The sequence below is a fragment of the Otolemur garnettii genome, unplaced genomic scaffold (assembly GCF_000181295.1).
Source record: "Otolemur garnettii isolate 467f Iridium unplaced genomic scaffold, OtoGar3 scaffold00052, whole genome shotgun sequence".
NCBI classification, from domain to species: domain Eukaryota; kingdom Metazoa; phylum Chordata; class Mammalia; order Primates; family Galagidae; genus Otolemur; species Otolemur garnettii.
In genome coordinates this window covers 8356168-8381171 of record NW_003852447.1, presented here as the reverse complement: position 1 = coordinate 8381171, position 25004 = coordinate 8356168, and the positions used below count along the sequence as shown (strand labels likewise).

Sequence of the window (25004 nt, the reverse complement as noted above, 5' to 3'; positions counted from 1 at the left end):
TTCAATCTTCATTAACTGCCCATCTCTTCTGACTGTAGCTACTTGACCACAGAAGTTAAATTTGTCGAGCACACATTTGGAGACTCATCTTTTATCCAAGACACAAATGTTACTTAATAAGCACTGTTAACTGATCTTATGAAGACAATCAGTAGCATGATGGTTATCAGAGGATGGGAAGGGCAGAAGAGAAGGGAGCATGAAGTGGGGATAATTAATAGGTCCAAAAATAGAAGTTAGAATGAACAATATTTGATAGCACAACAAAGTAAGTATCATCAACCATAAGTTAGGGTATCCTCTAAAATAACTAAAAAAGTGATGCTGAAATATGGATACCCTAATTACCCAATTTGATTAATTCACATTTTATGCCTGTATCAAATATCACACATCCCCTGCAAAGACCTACAAGTATTGTGTACCCATATCATTAGAGATTATAAAAAATAAACGAACACCACATGATCAAACAACAGGAAGAAAAACATGTTAGTCATTCTGGTATGTTTATGATCCCTATCTAACGAACTATTCCATAATGATGTCCTCATCAAGTAGATAAGATGACATTAGGAAAGAAAACTCACTGTAATGACTAACTCAGGTAAATGAGTAGTAAAAAGAGCTATGAAAGCATATCCCAGGAAATAAATGAGATTTTAGAGCATCAAAAGTAAAACAAAGAAAATGGGAAATTATGATAATTATTAGGAATTTTACCCTACCCCTACAAGTCTTCATGTTAGTGACTCTGTAACTATTATAGGTACATACATATTTGAATTCTTTGAAACCCAAAACTGTAGAAGAAGAATATTATCGCTTTTGCTGCCTTAAGAATCAAGACCTACTTAATCATCCCCAGAAAAATTTCAAATTATACGTTTTAAAATCTCACTGTATACAAAACATAAACATAAGGAGATGATTAATACAAATTTCAAGGTAGTAGAAAAAACAGTTAGTGAAGCAGCACACAAAGCTTTCTTAGGGTCAGAGTATTGTTCTCATCTTGAATGGGACGGTTGGTATATTAGCAGTCTCCAGAGAAACAGAGCCAGTAAAATAAAGATGGATAAATACAAATATCTAAAGAGATTTCTCATAAGGAATTGACTCATACTATAATAGAGTCTGAGAAATCCCAAGATCTAAAGTCGGCAGGCTGGAGACCAGGAGAGCCAGTGGTATAGTTTTAGTCCAAGTCTGAGCTCATCGACAGGAGGAGGCTGACACGCCAGCTTGACGACAGCCAGGTGGAGAGAGCAGTTTCCCCAAATCATTTTGTTCTACTCAGACCCTTCATGGACTGGGTGATACCCATCCAGATCAGGTAATGCAATCTATTTTATTCAGTCTACCAGCTGAAATCCTAATCTCATTCAGAAACATCCTCACAGACATACTCCTAATGACATTTAACCAAATATCTGGGCACCTCATGGTCCAGTCATCTTGATACATAAAATTAACTGTCGTGGTGGGTTATACTTCTATTCACTCATGGTCACAATTACATCTTTAAACTGTGTGTGTGAGTGTCTGTGTGTATTCTCCCTATATGTTTAATAAGAGAAGCTAACCTGAAAAATATTACAAAGGTGAGTGGCACTGGAACTAGTGCTATAAAATGTAATAAAAAATAAAAGTGAAGACCTAAAACGGGGAGACTTCCCTTCCTTGCAGAAGTATTCTACGTAATCTATGCAGACACCCACTTCCAGAGATAGAAATTATACTCCCTGCTTCCAGGTGGGCTAGAGACATAGTAACTGAATAGGGAAAGGGGAAAAACAGGATGTACCATGAAGGAACCTGGCAAGCACAACCTTCGGCAAGTGACAGGGTTAACATCATCAGTGAGATCAGGTGGACATCCTGTACCCTCCCTCGTGTCATGATGAGAAGGGTGCTTCTCTGGTATGCTATTCTTCCCCCAAATCCATAATCCAAGTTTAATCATGAGGAAAACCCTGACTGGGAGACAATCTATAGGATATCTGGCCTGTATTCCTTAAGACGGTTAAATTTCTGAAAAGCAAGGAAAGTCTGAGAGACTATGACATGATACTGGGGAAACACGACAACTAAATGCTCTAGATTGGGTCCAGGAACAACGATGGAATATTAATAGAAAAAACTGGTAAGCTCAATCAAATACCAGGGTTGATTTCCTAGTTTTGACAAATGTACTATGACAATGCAAGATGATAACCCTAGGAGAAACCAAATCTCTGGACTATTTTGATACGTTTATATAAATCTAAAACTATTCCTAAATAAAATAGTTTGTTTTAAACAATACTGGATTTTGACTACTGACACCCTTGCTAGGGTTGCATTGTCTATAACGGGCAGTCTGATTTCAAAGCTAGAGAGATCCATTTGTGCCTGTCTCCCTAGCTCTGCATGTTAAGTGTTCCAGGAGACCAAAAATAGATTTCAGTCATTAGAGATGGCAAACCAAGACCTCTGCTCAGCACTAAATGTTTTTAAAAGCATAAAAGCAGCAAAAAGAGAGATCTACACACGAGATAATTCCTAGATTGCTGATGACCTTGAAGGACAACAAGATGAATCTATGTGGCTTAATATTTCCATGTGGAAAAAGTAGCATATCAAGTCTGTAAATTTAAATTCTTTTCATTAAAATTTTGTAACAATTTTTATAACACGCCATAAAGTCTAATGTGTTGTAGTAAGTCGCTGAGATGAGGACTACGCCAATTAGCATAAAGAATGCTAATAAACCTAAGATCTCATGAACTTGAAGCTACACTGCAGTGTTAGGTAACTAAGATAGTATAATAATTGATAGTCACACAGGTATAAAACTGTAACAGACTCAACATAATACAACGCAAAGAAATACGTAAAAATGGCAATAGAATGATGCTTCTCCTTCACTAGTGGTTAGAAAGCACTGCATGCAAAATCAAAAAACTGCACTTATACTATTGTAACTTTGGAATTTTCCAAATGTATTAATTCCTTAAAACCAAAATTAATTTTTCTCTTTCAAATAGATATCCAAGTATGAAATTTTAAATTCCTAAGCAGAGCACATCAGTTATGAACAAGTATTTTCAGAGTGACTACTGTCTATCTGGTGGTTAGATCACTGTTGCCTGAAATTTTTTCAGAGCCGTAGGTCACAGTCCCTGTTCTTCACTACTTTTCATCTTGATGGAGACATAAGATAACTAAACAACATATCAAGTAAATCCATTTTAGCAAGTCTGTGTCATGCTCGATCCTGACCTTTCACATCCTGACTTCGTAGGAAGCAAATAATTGCTCACAAGTCAGTTCTCACACATACAAACAGATTTTTAAGGGCATGAAAGTCACCGGGTGAAAAGTCCAGGTGGGATCAACATTAACACACAGGCAAAGGAATTCAACTCAGACCTTTAAACTTACATGAACTAAAGGATGAAGCGAAGCAATTTCAGACCATCCAAATTTTGTTTCAGAACAAATGTTATCTAGTTACTGTGAAGAAAGGTGTCTCTGGGAGGTGATCCACCCCAGATCTTTACTGTTTCCTAATGTCTCTCATTCCTAAGCAATCTGGGAGTGAACAGCAGACCTCCAGTGGCTTTTTGCTTTACTTCTGGTTTTTGTTTTTCAGCATCACAAGATTACTAAGTGGGGGAAATAAAAATCTTTATTTCTCTTCATTTTTTTTTCTTTTTCTAAATAGGGGACAAAAGGTTTAGGCTCATTGACAATTCTCCACATAGCTCTACATGATAAATGTTCTCAGGATTGGCAAGTTATAATAATCAGAATCCAAAAAAACTGCCAAGGAAAATAAAAAATAGAGTAAGATGAGACCCAGGGTTAGCCAGAAACTTTTCATTTTCTAAAGACTGAAAGGCTGAAATTGCTTTATAATATAAGACATAAGTCAGAGATAATTATTGTATTAAAATATATGTAGTAAAGGAATTGATATATTTATGCGTCGATTTGATTTTAAGCCTAAAGTCAGCACTGATAATTGACTATAGATATCTTAAATGTTTAAAAAAAAAAAGTGTAGGTATAAATACACGCTGGTATAGTATTGCTCTTTTCAAATACATCTCTCTGTTTTATCCCTCCATGCTGGCATAATGAATAGTGCTATTGCTGTTTAAGACTTAAAACAGCTGCATTTCTAATTTTGGCAGATTATGAGAGATTTTTATATGGGTTGCATGTTAAAAGCAAATAAATGACATGCCAACCAGCAGAATGAGCATTCTGGGCAGATGGTGTCATGGTTGAGTTATTGAACTGAAGTGCTATGTGTCACCAATCATGGAACATCAAAAAGGGATATTTGGCCTCTTTTCAAGTGAAGCCCAATCTTTTACCCCAAACAAAAATTATGCATGCCCATGAAGTCTTCAGATCGCCATTCTCCAGTCGGCATTGTTAATGGAAGCAGATTTGTATCTTTCTCATTGATTTTGATAGTAAATATAACTCTGTCTTTCCTTCCTTTCCTCCTATAGTATCCTATTATCTGGGTGTTTGTGTGTGTACTGAGGAGAGAGAGACAGAGAGAACGGAATATGAAAATAAAATACTTCTTATAATTTTTCCCATTACTGGGGAAGGTTATCACTGCATAGGAAGAAGTCAAAAAGGTATTCCAGTATGTCCCCATAGTAAAAAAAAAAAAAAAGAGAATTTGTCCATATAAGATCATGAAGCATTCTGGATCAATATCAATTTTCAGGGCTGGGCACGATGGCTCATGCCTACAACCCTAGTACTCTGGGTGGCCCAAGTGGGCAGATTACTTGAGCTCAGGACTTCAAGACCAGACTGAACAAGAGCAAGACCCTGTCTCTACTAAATTTAGAAAACTTAGCCAGGCATTGTGGCAGCTGGCTGCAGTCCCAGCTGCTCAGAGGACTGAGGCAGGAGAGGGTCACTCGATCTCAGGATTCTGAGTTTGCTGTTAAGTTAGGCTTATTCCATGGCACTCTAACCTGGGCAACACAGTAAGACTCTGCCTCCAAAAAAAAAAAAAAAATGATGTTCATTGATCAATCTGACCCTTTTTGTGTGGGACATAACCACAAGAGGGACTCTTCCTAACAAAATCAAGTATTTGACCAGGTTGTTTGTACCTTCACATTAACCTGAAATAAATTTACTTAAAAAAAAAATGCTACCACGTAAATTTTCCACAAACCCAGACAGACAATTCTTTTCTCAATAAGCATCAAGGGTTTACCAAAGAAAGATCTGGTCTTTAAAAGCAGGTTTTTCATCTGACTCAAAGTAAATTATAAAGTATCAGTATATATGTTTTAAAATAAATATTCTAGAATTTACACACTTAACTGAATGTTGCCTTTTTCACTTAGAAAACATCTACTTTCATTCACTGACTTTTTGTTATATTTTGTACTTTCTGTAAGTGACCATACCTTTTTTTTTTTTTTTTTTTTTTTGGCCAGGACTGAGTTTGAACCCGCCACCTCTGGCATATGGGGACGGCGCCCTGCCCTTTTGAGCCACAGGCGCTGCCCCAAGTGACCATAACTTACATGATAGATTTTGGAAAAACATGAGAAAAAAAAAAGCCATTCATAAATTGTATGAATAGTCTATATATCAGACCATAATGCTGTACTGCTTCTGCTATCATATTTCCTTCTCTTTCTCCTATTTAATTTCCCCATCTCCTTCCATTCTAAGATAATTTTCTAAGATTCTTATGGCCCCGGCAACATGTTAGATGCTTTCCATCATCATTACAGTGAATCCTCAGTTTGAAGAAGAGGAAACTTTGGCACCCAAACACTAAATAACTTTCCCAATGTCACACTAGTAAGTGGAAGAGCTCAGAACCGAACTCAGGCCTGTGCTTTAATCACTTGAGTATTCCATGTAGCTCACAATGAAATAAAATACAGAAATTTTAATACCCTAGAGAAACTGAACATTGCTAGTATAGTAAAAGTGGTGCAGTATTATTGACTTGTACCATTATTAAAAGTGGTCCATGAATTAATATTTGAGAGTCCAGGAACAAAGCAAAAACAAAAATTTTAGATGTCATGAAAAGTACCATTACTCAGAACTGCTTTGGGTACTAAGGGCTGAGGAATTTATCTTGCAAAGAAATCTCAGGGTGATATAGCAGACAATTTCCTCCATGAGATTTCCCCCAATAAACACACTCCCAAACTTTACAAGTGTGTTATTAATAATATTACTCAATATGTCACAGCACAGATCCTTTCACTAAAGGCATTTCTGCAGGATGTGTGTGTGTGCACATTACAAAATCCAGGGTTGTAACTTCTTGTGGAGTAAAATTTGGTTTATCGAGTTGTTCTGTCCAATAGAATGCTTTTGATTATGACAATTCTGCATCAATATGGCAACTATCAGCAACATTGATCTATGTAATACCTGAAATAGAGGCAGTGTTATGTAGGAATTGAATTTTAACTTCATGTGGTTTTAACTAATTAAATAATCACTTCCGATAAATGGCTTTCCCACTGAACAGACCAGATCTAGATGAATGGCTGGGCTGCATACCCCTCAGCCAGTTCTCATCAGTGTAATTTCACAGCTTTATCAAAAATGCACAAAATAAAACCAAACATTTTTGTTCTCTGGTTTAGGCCTAGAGCATAAGAAATTTGTATTGTCCATCTCAGCAGAACACTAATAATATTTTAAAAGATTGTGACCTGAAAAAAAATCCCATCACCTCTTCACAGAACTGATCCATGGGGAATACCTGTTTATAAGGCCCTATTATTGCCTAAAATATTTTTTCATAGTATGGTCAGAAACTCATTTATTTCATCATCTCCTATGTCTCAAATCTTCATTTTTGAGACAGAGTGTCATTTTTAAAAATAGAAGCACCCAATAATTCAAAGTCAAATCTGGTAAATAGGGTAGACTTGTGAGATGTTTCTTGCATGTGGTTTATGAGCTAATTCACGTAAGAAGGCAAAAAGAATAAGCTAAAGTATTCTCATAGGACTCTCAATAGGCTACATCCTCGGAGTTCCTGCTGTGACGTAGAGGACTTCACGTGTAAAATTCCACCTTCAGAAGCAGATAGGAGGGATTTTTGGTCACACAATGATGGGAGAATATAGATGAAAATCCCCTTTGTGCAGTTTTCATTGCTTTAGTGTTCTTTTCCTGTTCATCTGAATGACAGCTATAATATTGTCCTCAATTAGCACAGTAATAGATGAAAAGAGAAGGGAAGGAGAAACTATGATTTCTGGCCAGATATCCACTAACCAGATGGTGAAAAACTAGAGCCTTAGGCTAATTCTGTGTTTGATAGGTCCTTCCTTGAAAACCACGGTATGAACACCGACAGAGATCTACAGAGAGTTAGACTCTGACTCCGCAGCACATGACTCAAATTTTCCTATAGGTCTTGCCAGCTGACCCTTAGGCAGGGACAGCTGTTCTGCTAGATGAATAAAGCTACAGAGCTCCAATGTGGGGAGCAGGAGGAGACGGGAGAGCGGCAGGGAAAGTCAGCCAGAACCTCAGGGTGTCAGTCTTCATTCCTTCCAGACTCGGAAACAGAAAGGCCAGAGCTCAGGGCTCCATTCAGGGCCACCTCCGAGGAGCTTTGTGCAGATATGAAACACACAGGCCCCAGGGAGGAAAAAACAATGAATAAGTTGATGAAATCAGGTGAAGGTAGTCTTAGGGGAACACCCAAAAGGAGGGGCCACTGGATACATTTTAGAAAGCAAGCGAGAATGCTTCGGGAGAAAAGAGCAAGGGCTGGGAACACTGATTTGAGGAAGAGTAGAAACTGCAATGTTTTAAAAGCAGCAATGGCTTTCCATAAACAAATATCCCTAAAAAGTATTTGGTTTTGATAATATTTTGCAAGAGTCCAGAAGAAAGGATTAATCAGACAATAATAATAATAATTTTATTTGTAGAGTAGGCCAAGGAAGGCCAATGGTAGACACAGAAATTCAATCCGTAAGAAGAGCAGCAACATTCGGACGTCATATATGGAACACCAATTCGATCACGCATTTGTTGGTTATTCATTTCTTTAAGTATTCATTCATTCAGTCAACAAAAAGAAATTCATTGCACGTGATATACCAGACTCTAAGGATTCAAACATAAGATATAAAACTAAAAATATAAAAATAAAAATAAATATGAAATTCAGTGGAGGTAGAGGTGGGGTGAGAGGGTTGAGTACTTCCAGTGTGACAGGTCTTTTGCAAAATGCTTTATATTTACTCTTGGGAATCTACAGCCCAACCCTATATTGGCAATATTGATTGATACTTATAGATGCTGGGTCAAGACTCAGGAAGTGAGGCAATTGGCCAAACGTTCTGTAAGAAATAATGGCAGCTTTGGAACTCCAAACAAAGTCTTTAATTGGAAATAAACTATTTATTAAATTAAAGCTATCTAGAAATATGGCATCATGTAAATATGGTGCATAATTCTGAGTTTCTATGTGTGAAGCTTTTAGAGCAGCTCCTAACACCTCATAAATGCCACATATCCTTATATCACCTTCACTATTGTCCTTATGATTTCTGAGCAAACAAAATGGGGGGAGAAATATTATTCATTCGAAAATTAACAGCAAGAGAAATTTAATGCAGCAGAATGAAAAATGTGCAAACATTTTTCTTATGAAGTAAGTGGCTTCAAAGAACCATTAAGGTTTGTTGCCCTCTCCATCTGACCTGGAGAGAATGTCTTCCCTCCACCTTGACACTTGGGGTGGCCTGGAGGAAAAAAAATAGCAAAGCAACGCACTGTTCTGTCACCTCTCCCTGGAGGATCCACTTCACAAAGAGACGAGTGACTGAGAAAACTACTCGAATGAGAAATAAGTGCCCCAAGCCCCATATCCCTATTTAAGTCTGGGACAATGGTTTAGCATGGTGCAAAGAAACTAAAACCAGGCTTACTTGAACAGCAAGACTGAAAAGACAATTAATATTAACAATAATAAAAAGGAAATGCCATAGACACCCTTAACAGAAGCCATACTCAGGAGAAAAGTGCAATGACCAGTACTCACTACATTTAAATTTTCCATTGTTAGAAAACCACTAGCACAGGTAATTGGAACTGAAGTTGGATAAGAATTGGCACTATTCATCCAGGGACATTTAGATGTCCAAGTAAAACCATAACAAAATATAAAGAGAGTATGTAAAGCCCAAGTCTTTTATAACTTTAATTACCCAAGCAGGATTAGAGGTAAGTAGGTGTTTTCCATAATTAATTCTTTTTTTTAAATATTTTTTTAGTTGAAAACACACTATTTTCTTTTTCTTTCTTTCTTTCTTTTTTTTTTTTAGAAACAGAGTCTCATTTTATCACCCTAAATAGAGTGCCATGGTACCACAGCAACCTCCAACTCCTAGGCTTAGGTGATTCTCTTGCTTCAGCCTCCCAAGTAGCTGGGACTACAGGAGCCCGCCACAATGCCCAGCTATTTTTTGTTGCAATTCAGCCAGGGCAGGGTTCAAACCAGTCACCCTTGGTATATAGGGCTGACGCCCTACCCACTGAGCCACAGGCGCCACCCACCATAATTAATTCTTCACAGCTAATAAACAAAATTATATCTATATAATGTACTCTTGGGGAAATAATTACACAGCAATTTAACATATCATTCTTCTGGTTTTTCTCTCCCAACTATATTTGATAAACATTGCTACTTTGCAAAGCAATGTATTATATCTAGGAGAAATAGATACAACTGCCATGCCATATAAAATCAATAACTTACACCTTCTATAAAGAAAGGATGACCTTATTAGAACATTGTTAACATTTATTTTTCCTGGTTTGTGGTTTAGATATCAAGGCTTAGTAAGAGAAAAATATAGTCATAAGTACAGTGACCCTAAGACATTATTTGTATTTGGATCAGAGTTGTGAGATTATGATGGGATCTTGGTTAAGCACTAACACTGTTATTTTATTCCACGTTTTTCATTATCACACTATAGAGAAGAGCCTTCAAGTTGTTTATTTTTTAACTTCAATACAGTTTATCTGAGTATATGGATTAAATATATATTTATGAGGCTGGGAATGATAATGGTCTGTGATAAATATTATGTCAGTGGATCCTGAAGCTCATTGGTTTTTTGTTGTTGATGTAAATAACATCAAAGGTTCCCTTGAAAGGCTAAACGGTAAGTGATCAGTGGGCCCAGTGACTGACTCTGAGACTCAATCACTGATACTACCCTTCTTTCTGCAGAGTGTAGACAAGTTAAAATTTAAAATGTGTGGCATTTCAAAGATCTGACTGCCCTGGTTACCCAAGTCACCATGAAGGAAACAAACTTCCTTACGCAAACTACTTTGAAAGCTTGAGATATTATGTGAGCACAGATTTCATTCTTTCTAAGTCCTACTTTTCCATGGCTTTTCCATCTTCCCCTCCATGAAAGAGAAATGGCTTCCATGTGGAAAAACTGGAGCACCTTCTTAGACCCTTTGGTCCACAGGCCTGACCGAGATGCGTAGTATCTCCACTGTGGACCACTAAACCCAGACTCACCAGATGTTCAGAGAGAAAAAGAACATTCTATGATAAAGTGAACTTGGGAGGTGATGATTCCTGCCAGCATGTTCCAAAGTTCTGAATACTCCTGCAATGAGAAATTCCTTTAAAGCTGTTTAACCCTACAGTTCTCAAAGTTATCAGGCTAGGATTCTCTTTTGTGGAATGTTAAATAACTGATCATCACAGTTAAAGGCTGCTTAGAGTATGAGGAAGGGAAGAAATCCTACTAGCTAGTATTCATGTACCATCTCCTGTAGACACTCTCTGACATGCTTTACATGCACTAATTTATTTTAATTTTTGTAACAAATTGACAACGTAGGTGTTAGTGTTGTCCCCATTTTACAGATGAGGAAACTGGTACACAGATGACAACTAACTTGGCTAAGATGTAAGCAGTGACGAATAAAGGACATGAACTCAATGGTCTGGTTCTGGAAAGTGTTATGCAATCATTACGTATCCCACTTTCCTTGCAAACTAAAAGACAACACAGAATCCATGTAACGGTAGCACAGTAAAACAAACAAAAACCCCGAAGCCCAGAGGTTTGCAATGTGTATAAAATCACAAAGGAAACTGACAGTTCTACTTGCCCAAGAAATTAGTTCTTCAGCCCTTCAAAGAACTACCTGAACCATATGGTAAACACACGGAATGATGGATGAGGGCAAGACTGGGGATGGGGATAAAAGAAATGTCATCAGAATCAGGTGACTGTAGCTCTCCTTAGAGGTCTGTTCATTTTCTCCTTTTCCTTCCTCAACTATGCCCTCTCTGCCACTCTCCTCCTCTGCTGGGGGCATAGCACTAGCTTTCTAATGGGACTCCCATCCCTTGATAGTGAAGAACAACTTCCTTTTAAACAGCTTTTTGCAAAAATTATAATACAGCACAACATAATCTATTATAAACATATAATAAAAAACTTTCACGAAAGATATTCATTTTTACCATAGATGAAAAAAAGATTCAGTATTTCTCTCTCAGACTTTAAAGTTGTGATTTTATCTGCGGAGTTCTTATAGTCCTTGTCTGTACTCCATTTAACCACCTATAAGATGCACACACATACATATACAAATACATATAACACTAATAGTTATTAGAGACCAAACAAAAAACAAAAAAGTTTCAGTCCTACAAATTAATAGCCCTGTTATTAATTTGTTTTGCTAAGGCTGATTTAGCAAGATTTCATAGAGACCCATCCCGAGGCAGGATTCAGATAAATTCTATGACCTTTATTTTATAGTTCAATATCAAACATTTGAGCTTGACTTTGGCTTTGGCAAGAAAACTTCCTATTTGCAGTGTTTTCCTACTTTGTAACAATAGTAATAATGCTAAATTTTGCCAAACAAAGAGAATCTGTCATTGGGAGGGATGTGTATGAAAGGGAACTTTCATATAGTTATTAATCTTTTTTTTTTTGTCCAAAACCCAATCCATCTACTCATGAGCAATCTTTTCCTGGCTTATTGGATCCTAAATGCACTAGCTCACACAAGCAGCGTTTTTCAAAAAGAAAGTGGGGGGGGGAATCGGCAAATTAGCCAAGAGCTGGCTGGTTAGTTTTTAACTCCCAAAGTAGTTAAGAGATGATGAACGGTTTCATCAGAAAAATTACATAAGTGGGAGAAAATTCTTGATGCTCTCAAAAGAGACAAAAGTATTTCATTTTCCTTAAAATTTTTTTCAGTTTTTTTTCTGAATTTTCTTGTAATCCTATGTCAGAAAATACTCTTATGGATAGAACATTATTTAAATATAAAAACATCAAATTATGTTTACATCAAACTATAGAGTTAAGAGTTTTTCCTACATTTTCCTCTAGAATTCTTATGGTTTCGTGCCTTGTGTTAAATCTTTCATCCATTTTTGATTAATTTTTCTGGGTGATGAGCAGTATGTCATGTGGTTATCCAATTTTCCCAGCACCATTTACTGAACAGGGCTTCTTTTCCCGAGTGTATGTTGTGGTCTACTTTGTTGAAGATCAGTTGGTTGTAGGCAGATGATTTATATCTGGGATCTCTACTCTATTCCATGGGTCCATTGGTCTATGTCTCCATTTTTCTACTAATACTATACTGTTTTAGTTACTATAGCCTTGTAATATAGTTTGAAATCTGATAATACCTTCAGACTTGGCCTTTTTGCCTAAGAGTACTTTGGCTATTTGGGCTCCTTGCTGGTTCCAAAGTGTAGAATTATTTTTTTCTAGATCTGTCAAGTATGACATAGTAATTTAAGGAAGATTGCATTAAATTTGTAAATTATTTTGGGTAGTATAGACATCTTAACAATATTGATTCTATCTATACATGAGCATGATATGATTTTCCATGTGTTTGTATCCTCTGCGCTTTCTTTCCTTAGAGTTTTGTAGTTCTCCTTGAAGAGATTGTTCACCTCTTTGGTTAAGTATATTCCTAAGTATTTTATTTTCTTTATAGCTATTGTGAATGATACTGAGTCTTTTATTTGACTCTTGGCTTGTCTGTTATTGGTATATAGAAATGTCACAGATTGATGTACATTGATTTTGTATCCTGAGACTTTCGTGAATTTATTTATCAATTCCAGGAGACTCTTGGTGGAATATATGGGGTTTTATAGATACATGATCTATAGATACATCAGCAGAGAGAGATAATTTCACCTCTTGTTTCCCAATTAAATACTCTATTTCTTTCTCTTTCCTGATTGCTCCAGCCAAGATTTCTAGCACCATGTCGAATACAAGTGGAGACAGCAGACATCCCTTGTCTTGTTCCAGTTCTAAGGTGAAATGTTTTCAACTTTTTCCTATTCATTATGATGTTGGTATGGGTTTGTCATATATGGCTTTTACAATTGTTCCTTCTATGACTAGTTTGTTGAGGATACTTACCATGAAAGGGTACTGGATTTTGTCGATTGCTTATTCTGCATCTATTAAGATGATCATATGGTTTCTGCTTTTGCTTCTTTGTATGTGAGTCACATTTAGTGATTTACCTATGCTGAACCATCCTTGAATCCCTGGGATTAAGCCCACTTGATCATGGTGGCTTAATGTTTGATGTGCCATTAAGCTTTGTTTGCTAGTATTTTACTGAAGATTTTTATATCTATATCCATAAAGGATGTGGTCTATAGTTTTCTTTATTTATTGCATCCTTTCTTGGCTTTGATATCAAGATGATACTGGCTTCACAGACACAGTTAAGGGGGTTTCCCTCCTTTCAATGTTCTGGACTAATATCTGCATTATAGGTGCCAGGTCTTCTTTGTAGGTGTGAGAGAATTCATCTCTGAATCCACCTGGTTCAGGGCTTTTTTGGATTGAGAGGTTTTTTATTACTGTTTCAATTTTGTTGTTATTGGTCTATCAATAAATTCCATTTCTTCCTGGTTGGGTCTCCCAAAGTTGTGTGTTTACAGAAATGTGTCCATTTTCTCTACATTCTCTAGTTTATGCAAGTAGAGATTTATAGAGTATTCATGAATGATGTTTTATATTTCTATGGTATGTAATGTCACCTTTTTCATTTCTGATTGACTTTATCTGGTTCCTTTCTCTTCTGTTCTTGGTTAATCTAGCAAGAGATCTGTTGATTTTATTTTTCTCTTTAAAGAACAAATTTTTATTTCATTAGTCCTTTGTATGTGCTTTGTTTTACAATTAATTTAGTTCTGTTCTGACTTTCCTTATTAATTTTCTTCTCCTGGCTTTAAGTTTAGTTTTTCCTTCCTTTTCTAGTTTCTTGAGGTGTTACATTCAATTGTACTCATCTAGATATTGGCCTAGGAAAAGAATTTACGACTATGACCCCAATAGCAGTCAGGGCAACAAAAAAAATTAATAAATGCAATTTGATTAAGCCAAAAAGCTTATGCACACATAAGAAAACAGCAGAGACAATAGACAACTTGTAGAATAAGAGAAAATATTCACAAGCTGTACATTCTAAAATAGGTTAATATCCAGAATCTCAAAGAACTCAAACAAATAAGTGAGAAAATATCCCAAACAAGCCTATCAAAAAGTGAGCCAAAAAAAAAAAAGCACATAGAAGAGAATTTTTTTCAAAATAAAAAAGACAAATGGTCAATAAACTTAAGAAAAGAAGCTTAATATTACCAGTTATCAGGGAAATGCCAGTTAATACCACAATGAGATATCACCTTACCCCAGTTAGAATGGCTACAGTAGACACAAAGAGAAAGGAACACCTATATACATGTACTGTTGGTGGGATTGCAGATTAGTATACCTATTATGGAAAACAGTGTGGAGATTTCTCAAAGATCTAAAAGTTAATCTATCATTCAAGCAATCACACTGTTGAATATCTACCCAAAGGAAAAGAAGATTTTTCATCAGAAAGACACCTTCACTCAAAAGTTCACTGCAGCACAACTCACGAGTGCAAAGATGTGGAATCAACCCAGTGCCCATCAATTCATGAGTGAGGATATATCTAGAAATAACATTTTTATAGCAAATAGTTTTACAAAACACTGCATATGTGATAACTTCTATTCTGGTAGCCAGTGGTCAACCAATTACTTCATGCATGTTTATTGAGAATCTCACATCAACAATCACAGAAGGATGGGCATGAGGAGGAAGAAAATTTCTGAACAAAGGTCAGATAAAAGCTGGATCTGCAGATCCACATCTAGCTAGGTGGGCAGTGGACTCTGTGTCTAATAGTCATATGTGGCTCAGGAACAGACAGGGCAAGAATGGACGATAAATTAATTCTTATTATTAATAGGCTGAGTGAGTCCTGCTGATGCATACAGAGTCACTGAGTCTGCAACAAGGTTGTATAAGACATGCAAATAATGGGCACATGCTATGGGGAGGGAAAGAGAAAAGGAAAAATATAGTCCAAAAATGACAGGGTAGTTAATGATTGAAATACAGTTAAAAAGACAAGAAACAGATTGGTGCATTTGGTAGAGATGGGCAAGATGGACAGGCAAGAGTTAGGCAGAGTCACACCAAGTGGAGGTCTTGCAGTTGGATCGTTGTCTTATTGACGTCAGGAATGGTTTGGGTAACTGTCTACAAAAAGAAATACAAGTGATCCAGTGCATGTTAATTCTACCAAGGATAAAGGGTGCATAAAATGGAAAGTAAGATTGGGAGCGTGGCATGGGTTATTACCATAGTTAAATGGAAATGAGTCTTCAAGGGAGTAAATAACCTCAGCGCAATATTATAAAGAAGGTGATGCGGAGGTGCCTGTGGCTCAAAGGCGCTAGCCCCATATGCTGGAGGTGGCGGGTTCAAACCCAGCCCCGGCCAAAAACTACAATAAATAAATAAATAAATAAATAAATAAAAAGGTAATGAAGAAGCAAAAATAGACATCTTTTGCCTGGAGGGAGGATGGTGCAGAAAAAACTAAAAATGACACTGAGAAATAAGAAGAGGATCATTTCACTCAACTCTTCATCTAAAAGCTTAGGACAGTAAGAGGTAATGTCTGTTGGACTGAAGGGACCAGGGTGTCACCTGAGGGAAGTCAGGCTGCAAGGAAGTTGAGAAGATCAAGGGGAATGAAGAAATCATCAAGCATTTGGTCACAGAGGACTCGAGGCATAAAGAGAACATGGGGAAAATGGTAAGCAATATGGAAATGAGATTGGGTTGTGTTACGAAGCGGTGAGAAGTTTTAAAAGCCGTTACATTCATCAAGCAAATCACAATGCAAAGTACTAGAAGAGGAGAGGGGCTGGGAGAATTCTGCTGCCAGAGATGTCTACAAGTAAGTGCAGGAGATCTAACATAAGTGAATACATGTGTGTGTGTATAAATGAATGCATACAATCGAATAACTAATGGATCCGATGATATTGAAGAAGTGGGACTCTGTGACTCAAAGTTAAAATTGGACTTCTGGCTCCTTTCATGTACAAACAATATAGCTGTTAGGAGTAGGGAGTCCCTCCTGAGCCTGATGCAGGGAGAGCAAGTGAGGAAAGGGCTGCAGTTCAGTGCCCTCCCAGCAATTGTGGCCAGGAAGACAGGAGAAATGGGTCATAAAGGGCGGACGGCCAGGGAAGTGGGGCATAAGCACAATGAAGTTCTCAGTTGGCAAAGATGGGAAGAGGAAAAGCAGAATGCTGGTCCTCAGGCAGCAGGGGACTAAAGGGCTGGGTGAGGCCAACTTGGGGGATGAGCAGGTCCAGCGCACTGACGCTGGGACACCATGAAAACAGGCAGCCACCCCTCCACAATCACACCCACACACAGGTTGCATTCAATCTGTCTACCACTATAAAATGCTTGATAACAAAAGTAAAACAGTAAAATAAAAATTAAATTTAGAAATGCAGTTTTCAAAGTTCTCTTATATTTCTGGACATTGCAAACAGAAAAAGGAACTTAGAAAATACATAACACTATTTGCTATGCAGATTGGCCGTGACTTTATATGAATTATAGTGAGAACTTATCCAGGGCATGATTGTCCTGAATAATTTATTTCAGGCAGCCTCTAGTGTTCAGAAACAGAAAACCTAGAAAATAACATGTCTAGTGTCCGATTTTGAGCGACCAGGTGCAGTGAGAAAATGTCTAAAGAGCCAAAGAAAAGTAAATGGGAGAAGCAAGTGACTCCTTCGAAAAAATTAATTAAAAAGCCATCAAAGCTTTTGCTCTTTTGGTTTATTCTTTTAGCAATGGGCAACCTTACAAACAATAGGAAGATTATTATGTCCATCTAGCAAATTATTTTGTAAGATCCATCTATACGATGAAAATGCAGCAAGCTCGAGACCTGGCACAAACATGAGCAAACGTGAGCAACCAGTAAAGACGAATAATGAATTAGATTGAAACAAAGAAAAGTTAACAAGATAAGCTGAATTGTGAGCAGTGCACCCAGGTACTGGGCTCTTAACAAGTTGCGGATCTTGAGGAAATAAAGTCCAGAATCATTAATGCCCCTCTATTTCCTCTAGCCAAACACATAGCAAGCAAAGAAAGCTAGAGAGAACAAAGAAATGCAGCCTGAGTTTCTCCACAAGGACTTTCTTTTTAACATAAGTAAACAGTAAAAATCTGTACAACTTCATGATCATGGCACTGACCACAGATGTAATGATAGCTGTTCTACAGCACTTTAAAAAAAAAAAATTTAAACACATTTTTTTTTCTGTATGAATAGGCACAGTCCTATCATTTACTCCTAAATGCTAAACAAAAAAATTTAAGTGTAAGCAGATGGACAGGCATCCAGTTCCCAGGGACTGAGTCAGGTGGCATGACCCAACCTGCTCTGACCCCTGAGCCCTGGCTTCCTCCCTGCCCTTGGCTTACCTCGTAGCTACTGGACTTTGGATTTTAACATAAAAGTCAACAGCTTCTTAGAGCTGCTGCTACTTCTTGGCTTCTATACACTCAGTATATTTAGGGCCCTGTCAGCTGCCTTCGCTTCACTGTTGAGTCTTTTGTTTGCTTTTGCTGCTGTCCAATTGATTCAAGGTGCTGAATCTTCCAAGCCCTGTGTGGGTTTGTGAGTGTGTGTGTGCTGTTGAGGGCTGGGTGGGGGCTGGGAGGAAGCTAGGAGACATAACGGGGACAGTACTGAGTATGGAAACAGCCAATTCAAAGGACACCTTTTGTTTTCCTTTCTCAAGTAGACAGAACTCCCAAATCTCTGTTGGGGCTGAGTTTGACATACGCTTTTTATGTTACCCAAGAATGCTTCACGTACGATTAATCCATGGAGAGGAAAAAAGTACACTACCTGATAAGACCACCTCGATAAGATCACCTTCCTGGATATCACTGGCCGTTTTCACCAGCTGAAGGATGTTTTCAGAGGTAGGGTCGTGGCGAAAAAGCAGAATCTTATCGTACATTCCATAGAAACCACATTCAGGGAACTGCAAATATAAATAACACAATAGTTTAAATGTCAAGATCCTCCTAGATATTTTGTTTAAAATTAAAAACAAAATAAGTAAATGTTAGGCCACAAATACACATTTAATAGAAAAATTCAACATACCCAGAACACTAAAAACTTTTTTCATGTGCACGGCAAAGTTGACACTGATAAAACTCCAAATCAGGAGGGAAGAAATCTCATATCCTAGGGCAAAAATAACCACGTGGTTTTCTAATTAGAGAGCAAGAAAATGAGAGAAGATGGGATAAAATTCAAAGAAGGCCCTGGCAGGAAGGTGGTTAAGAAATAAAGAAGTGTGCGTTGTTTTCACACTATGTAGCCATCCAGTAACACAGAAATGGGAGTCATTTCATTACAATTCTATTTCGCATAACTGTGGCGATTTGTTTGCATAAGAAGAGGTCTGTCTGTTTGAGCGTATTCAAAAATAAGAGATGACTCAATAAATCTAAATGTGTTCTTTGTGTGGGCAGCAGCATTATCTAGAGATCCTTTGACTCAGGAAAGCACCAGAGGAGGAAACCAACTCTCCCTTCTGCTGTCCCTACTTCATCCCTGTTAGTTTTCCTGCAATCTGTCAATCCACATTCCCATGAGCAGTGTAAGAGAGGGTCCATCTGCACCAGCATGAAGGATTTTCATGAAAACAAACACCCTAGGCTGGTTCGCTATGTGAAAATGGGCCCTTTCTTTTTGTATATAACTTTCTCATGGAATCATTAAAGACTTTTATTTTTGTTGTAAGTTGATACTTGTAATGTAGTGGGGAAGAGAAAATTGTCTTTCTTGATCCTGTAACTGGTGGTGGGTCTGCCACTCACGTCACTATTTGTAGACTTAAAAGTCTACGCCTTAAAGGTGCTACTGTCAGGGAGAAATTTCCAGAATCTGATACCTTCTGAAAATAAATGCAATACCCTGAAAATTCCTCTTTCTTCTTCTTATTCATAAAATTAGGGGCTACATTCATGTGTAATTTTGTGTGAATGAAAAATAAATGTAATCAGAACATCCTCTTGGTCTTCAGAGTCTATGCTAACAACCAGGCTTAAAGCTATGTCTGCATGTCACTTGGTAAGTTACTTCCTTAAAATAAACACAACAGCTGAAATGATGTCATTGCTTCCACTGTGCTACTTAAAAGAAAAAAAAACAACTTAGTTCATTTTTTCAAAATATCTCCCATAGTATTATTAGAATACAAGGAAACAAAGGTAAAATTAAAATAACATTTCTCCACCTTAAAAACACAATGGACAGCGTACGTGCTAATTTAAAAACATCTTGATTGAAGTATAATTTACATGAAATAAAAATGAATATAAAGGTCTATCAGTTTTGACAAGCATCAACACTCCTGTAACCAAAATCACAATCAAGCCATAAAACATTTTCATCAACCCCAAAGGTTTTATTGCCATCGATGTCTTTCACAATCTTAACCCCAGCCACAGACCACGACGTTCTGTCAAGGTAGATTAGTCTGTCTCCCATAAAATTTCACATAAATGAAATCATAGAGTACGTTCGGGGGGCTCTTTTCTGGCTGGCTTTCTTTGCTTATTATGAAGTTTTTGAAATCCATGAATATATATTACACTTGAAGTTCATCTCTTTTCAGTACTTAACACTATTTCATCAAACTGATCTGGTATAATAGTCATTTATGCACAAACAGGTATAGTGGGTTTTTTTCCAGTTTATAGCTATTAAAAATAAAAATGCTATAAAATTTATGTACAAGAAGAAGGGGAGAGGGAGGGAAGATGGAGGGGAGAGGAGGGGGAGGATGGAGGGAGGGAGAGTAATTGGTGGGACCACACCTACAGTCTGTCTTACAAGGGTAAGATAGAAATTTACTAGGTGTAGAATATAAATGTCTTAACACAATAACTAAGAAAATGCCATGAAGGCTATGTTAACCAGTTTGGTGAAAACATTTCAAATTGTATATAAAATCAGCACATTGTACCCCATGACTGCATTAATGTACACAGCTATGATTTAATTTAAAAAAATTATGTACAAGTATTTCAGTAGGCATAGGTTTTCACTTCTTGTGAGTAAGTACCTCAGACCAGAGTTGCTGGGTTTTACGATAAGATCATGTTTGACTTATATGTCTGCCTTTATGAGAATACCACATTGTATTTATTTTTGCAACTTTATCCTAAGCCTGTAATTTTTTCCTTTTCAAAACTGTTTTAGGTATTATAGATCCTCTGACTTACCATAGGCATTTTAAAAACATTTCCTGGATTTCCCCAAAAGTAAGTGGTTGTGTTTGCTCAATAGTGTTGCACTGAACTATAGATCCATCTGGGAAGGACTATATTTTATCAATATAAAGATATATATTTTGATATGAACAAAATATATCTTCCTCTTTATTAGGTTCTTATTAATTTATTTCAACAATGTTTTCAGTGTATAGGTCTTGGACATATTTATTAATTGCATATTTGATATTTTTATGCTATTGCAAAGGTTAAAGTATACCTAACATACAATGTAATTGACCTTTTTTTTAGGGTATAGTTCTTTAAGCTTTGAAAATGCATACCATAACCATATGCCATATATACAATGCATACAGCATACAAGCACAGTTTCATCACCCAAAAATCTTCTCTGTGCCATCTGTAGTTAAACTCTCCCCTGACTCCCAACCCCTACCAGCATGATCTGTTTTCTGTCCTGGTAATTTGGTCTTTTCAAGAATGTCGTATAAGTGGGATCACACAGTACACAATTTTGAGTCTAGCTTTTTTCACTTAGCATTCTGTATTGAGATTTATCCACGCTGTTGCATGTGTCACTGGGGCAGTCCTTCTTATTGTTGAGAAGTGTTTCATTATACTGTGCAAATATGCACACAGTATAGGTGGGGGTTCCACAGCTGATGGACATTTACATTAGCACCAGTTTTTGACTATGACAAACAAAACTGCTATAAACATTCACATAAAAATGTGAACCTCAGCCGTTAATTCCCTGAGGTGTATGGCAGGTATCTGGATAAATTCATAAGAAACTGCCAAACTATTTTCCAACGGACCATGCCATCTTGCATTCCCACCAACAGTGAATGAGAGTTTGAGTTGTTCTTCATCCCTAAGACCACTTGATAATGTCAGTTGTTTTTGTTTTAGACATTCCAAACATGTATCACGATGTCTCATTGTTTTAATTTGCGTTTCCCTAATAATGAATGATGTTCAGCATCTGTTCATGTACTTATCCATCCCCCCCAGCACCCCACAACACACACATAGGTAAAGTATCTGATCAACTCTTTTGCCAATCTTTTAAATTGAGTTGCTGCTTTTCTTATTACATTTTAAGAGTTCTTTATATATTCTGGACACGAGCAGTTTTTCAGTGATATGTTTCATACGTAATGCCCTCCAGCCTGTTGCTTATCTTTGCATTCCCTTAACACTGTTCCCTGAAATTTGCAGTTTATGTAAAGCTCAAACTATCAACTATTTCTTTACAGATCAGACTTTTGTTGTAGCAGCCAATAAATCTTTGCATAATCTAATGCAACACAAATTTTCTCTTATGTTTTACTTTATAAATTTTAGTGTTTTGGAGTTTTACAGTGTGGTCTAGGATTCACTTTGAGGTTATTTTTGAATAGGGTAAAAAATATGGATCGACATGGATTTCACTGTCTGCTACTGTGTAAGATTCATGCGTTTACTTCCTCTGTAAATGTTCAGTTCAATCCTCCAGTGAAGCCATGTGATCCTGGATTTTTCCTTTCCATTCTATTGTTTTCAAGCATTTTGAAGCACCATTGACGGGCACAGATACCTTGAAACTTGTTGTAGATTCTTGGAAAATTTGCCCCTTTCTCATTATGTGATGTCATCTTTAGTTCCCGATCCGAATGACAATATAACCATTTTAAACTCTGATGATTAGTTTTTGCACATCGTTTTAATCTCTTTGGATTTATCTTTAAAGTTACTGAGGGTAATTATATACAGAGGGTGCCAAAAAATGTATGCATGTTTAAAAAAAGGAAAAACTGTACTAAAATTGTAATCCTCGATATATACTGTGAACAGAAGATGAATGCCAGTCTCACTGAGCACCTCTGGTAACTGCAGAAGTCAAACACCAATGGAGTATCACAATGTTAACATTGTCTTTTCCTTTCTTAAAATGTGTATACAGTTTTTAGTGCCTTCTATTATCTTACTCTTATTTTTTAAATCCAGTTTGACAGTCTCTTAACCGGGTTATTCCTATCATTTAACATATATGCAATTAAGGCTGCTATCTTACCATTTTTTGTTGTTTGTTCCATCAGTTCTTTGTTCATTTTTCCTTTTTTGTATTCTTTGAGATTAGCAACTTGTTGGTACTGGACTTCTTTCCATCTTCTCTCCTGGTTTATTAGCCAGCTGCACCTCTTTATTTATTTAATCCCATTTCACATATAACACAAGGACGTTGCAACCTCAGACTGCCATTTCTCATCTTCCTTCCTTTCTGCTATTTCGCCTTATTTTCATACATCCACACTAGCAGCACAGGCAGTAAGTTTTAAAATAATCAGGAATCATTTGTATTTCCTAACATATTTTACTATTTCCACCACTCGTGATGGCTTTGTGTATATCGAAGGTTTCACGTAACGTATTTTCCATCTGATGAACTTTCTTTAATGTTTCATATACTTTAAGTTTGATGGCAAAATATGTTCTTAGATTTTGTCTTTTAAATGCCTTTGTTTCACCTTCCTTAAAAACTACTTTTTGTTAGATAGAGGTATGTGTTAATATTTTTAGCTCTTTAAAATTGTGTTCTCTTGTCTCCTGTCTTGAATTATTTCTGATGAGAAGTCTGGGTTTGTTCCATGTTTCCTTCTTCTTTAATTCCTTGACATTTTTCATTTCATCACTGGCTTTAAGCAATTTGATAGTGATGTACTTTGAAGTGGTTTTCTTTTTCATTTTTTTGTTGTGGTTGAGGCTGACTGTGCCTTAAATCTATGGATGTGTAGATTTGATGACATCTTGAAAATTTTACCAATTGTTTCTGTCTTTTATTAGAGGACATTTGCTATTAATAATTTCTGTTGTTGTATCTTTAAGTTCACTGATCTTTTCTATTGCAGTGTCTAATTGCCTGTTGAATTCCACTCCATATATTTTTTACATTAAATACTGTATTTTTCGATTACAAAAGTTACATTTTATTCTTTTATATATGGCTGCCATTCATCTCCTTATTATGTTCATGGTTTCATTTAAGTCCTTGAAATATTTTTCTATCATCTTTACCATTCTGGTCCATTCACTATTTTAATCCTTATTATGAGTCACATTTTCCTTCTTATTCACTTGGGTGCTTTTTAAATTAGGCCCCAGTCACTATGAATTAATATGAAGAGTTGGATTTCACTGTCTTCCTTTAATGCAGGGGTGTCCAACCTGTGGCCCATGCCACCAGCTGATTCCGTGAGGATTTTTTTTTTGCTTATCTGTGGTGTCAGGTATGAAAAGTATGCACAGAACTATTTATTTATTTTGGTAATCAGCTTTTGTTAATATTTGTGTATTTACTGTGTGGTCCAACAGAACTCTTATTCTGCCAATGTGTGGCAGGAAAAAAAAAGGTTAGACACCCCTGCTTTAATAAATATTGACGCATATCTTGACAGAACATGAAGTAACTTACAGATCAATTTTATCCTTTCAAGCCTGATTTTTAATCTTGCTGGGGTAGCTCTGGAATAATTTATGCCTCTTGTTGATGCTAATGACTCATCCAGTGTCTCTGCAGGTTATCCCAAGTGTTCAACTAAATCTCTCCTATTTGCTTGATAGAAATTCAAATGTCTCTTAGCTCTACGTGAGCTCTGGGAAAAGAGATCATTTCATAGCTTACCCACAGCTGCTCTTTCTCCCACCTTACACATTTTCACCCTATGCATACAGAGATGTGTATTCAGTCTAATATTCAACTGAACCCTTAGGCAAATTTCTTGAGCTCGTTGTACAGATCCAGTCTCTCCAGTATTCCTGCCCCCAATTCTGGTTGACTTGGCCTCCTTGAGCTCTTATCTTCTCTGGTCTTCTCCATGCTCCCAGACAACTAGGCACTACCCAGACACCACATTCCCACACTCTGGATCCTGCCTCTAGTCAGAAGACTCATGTGTGTAGCAGCCCGTATAGCCTATGGCTAAAAGGAGTGAGAGTTATAAGAAATATCTGTAATGGAACACCTTGGTGAAAGGGGCATGGAGAGAGATTTGGTTGTAACAAGCATGAGTGAGCTCCCGAGATGAGAGCATTGGTGAATTGACAGTCTCTATACCTGTGGTGTTGAGAGGCACGAGATCAGCTTTATAATAGGCTGGAGGAGAAGGCAGTCAGGAGGCATGCGCATTCTATCACAGACACACTTACTCTGACTCTGTCTCCTCTCCTGCCTGCAGAACGCCAGCACGGTGTCTCTGCTGAAGATTACCAAGCTCTGCCAAAGACTGA

At 37.0% G+C, this 25004-nt stretch overlaps 1 protein-coding gene across 2 annotated transcripts in view; it reads right to left on the bottom strand.

Annotated features, from left to right (window-relative positions):
• PRKD1 (protein kinase D1) overlaps positions 1 to 25004 on the bottom strand; it is a 305211-nt gene that overhangs the window by 120713 nt on the left and 159494 nt on the right. For both annotated transcript variants that reach the window (XM_023514408.1, XM_012806446.2), the window contains exon 2: positions 18331 to 18469. In XM_023514408.1, the coding sequence (XP_023370176.1) occupies positions 18331 to 18469 (139 nt within the window). The remainder of the gene's footprint in view (positions 1 to 18330; positions 18470 to 25004) is intronic.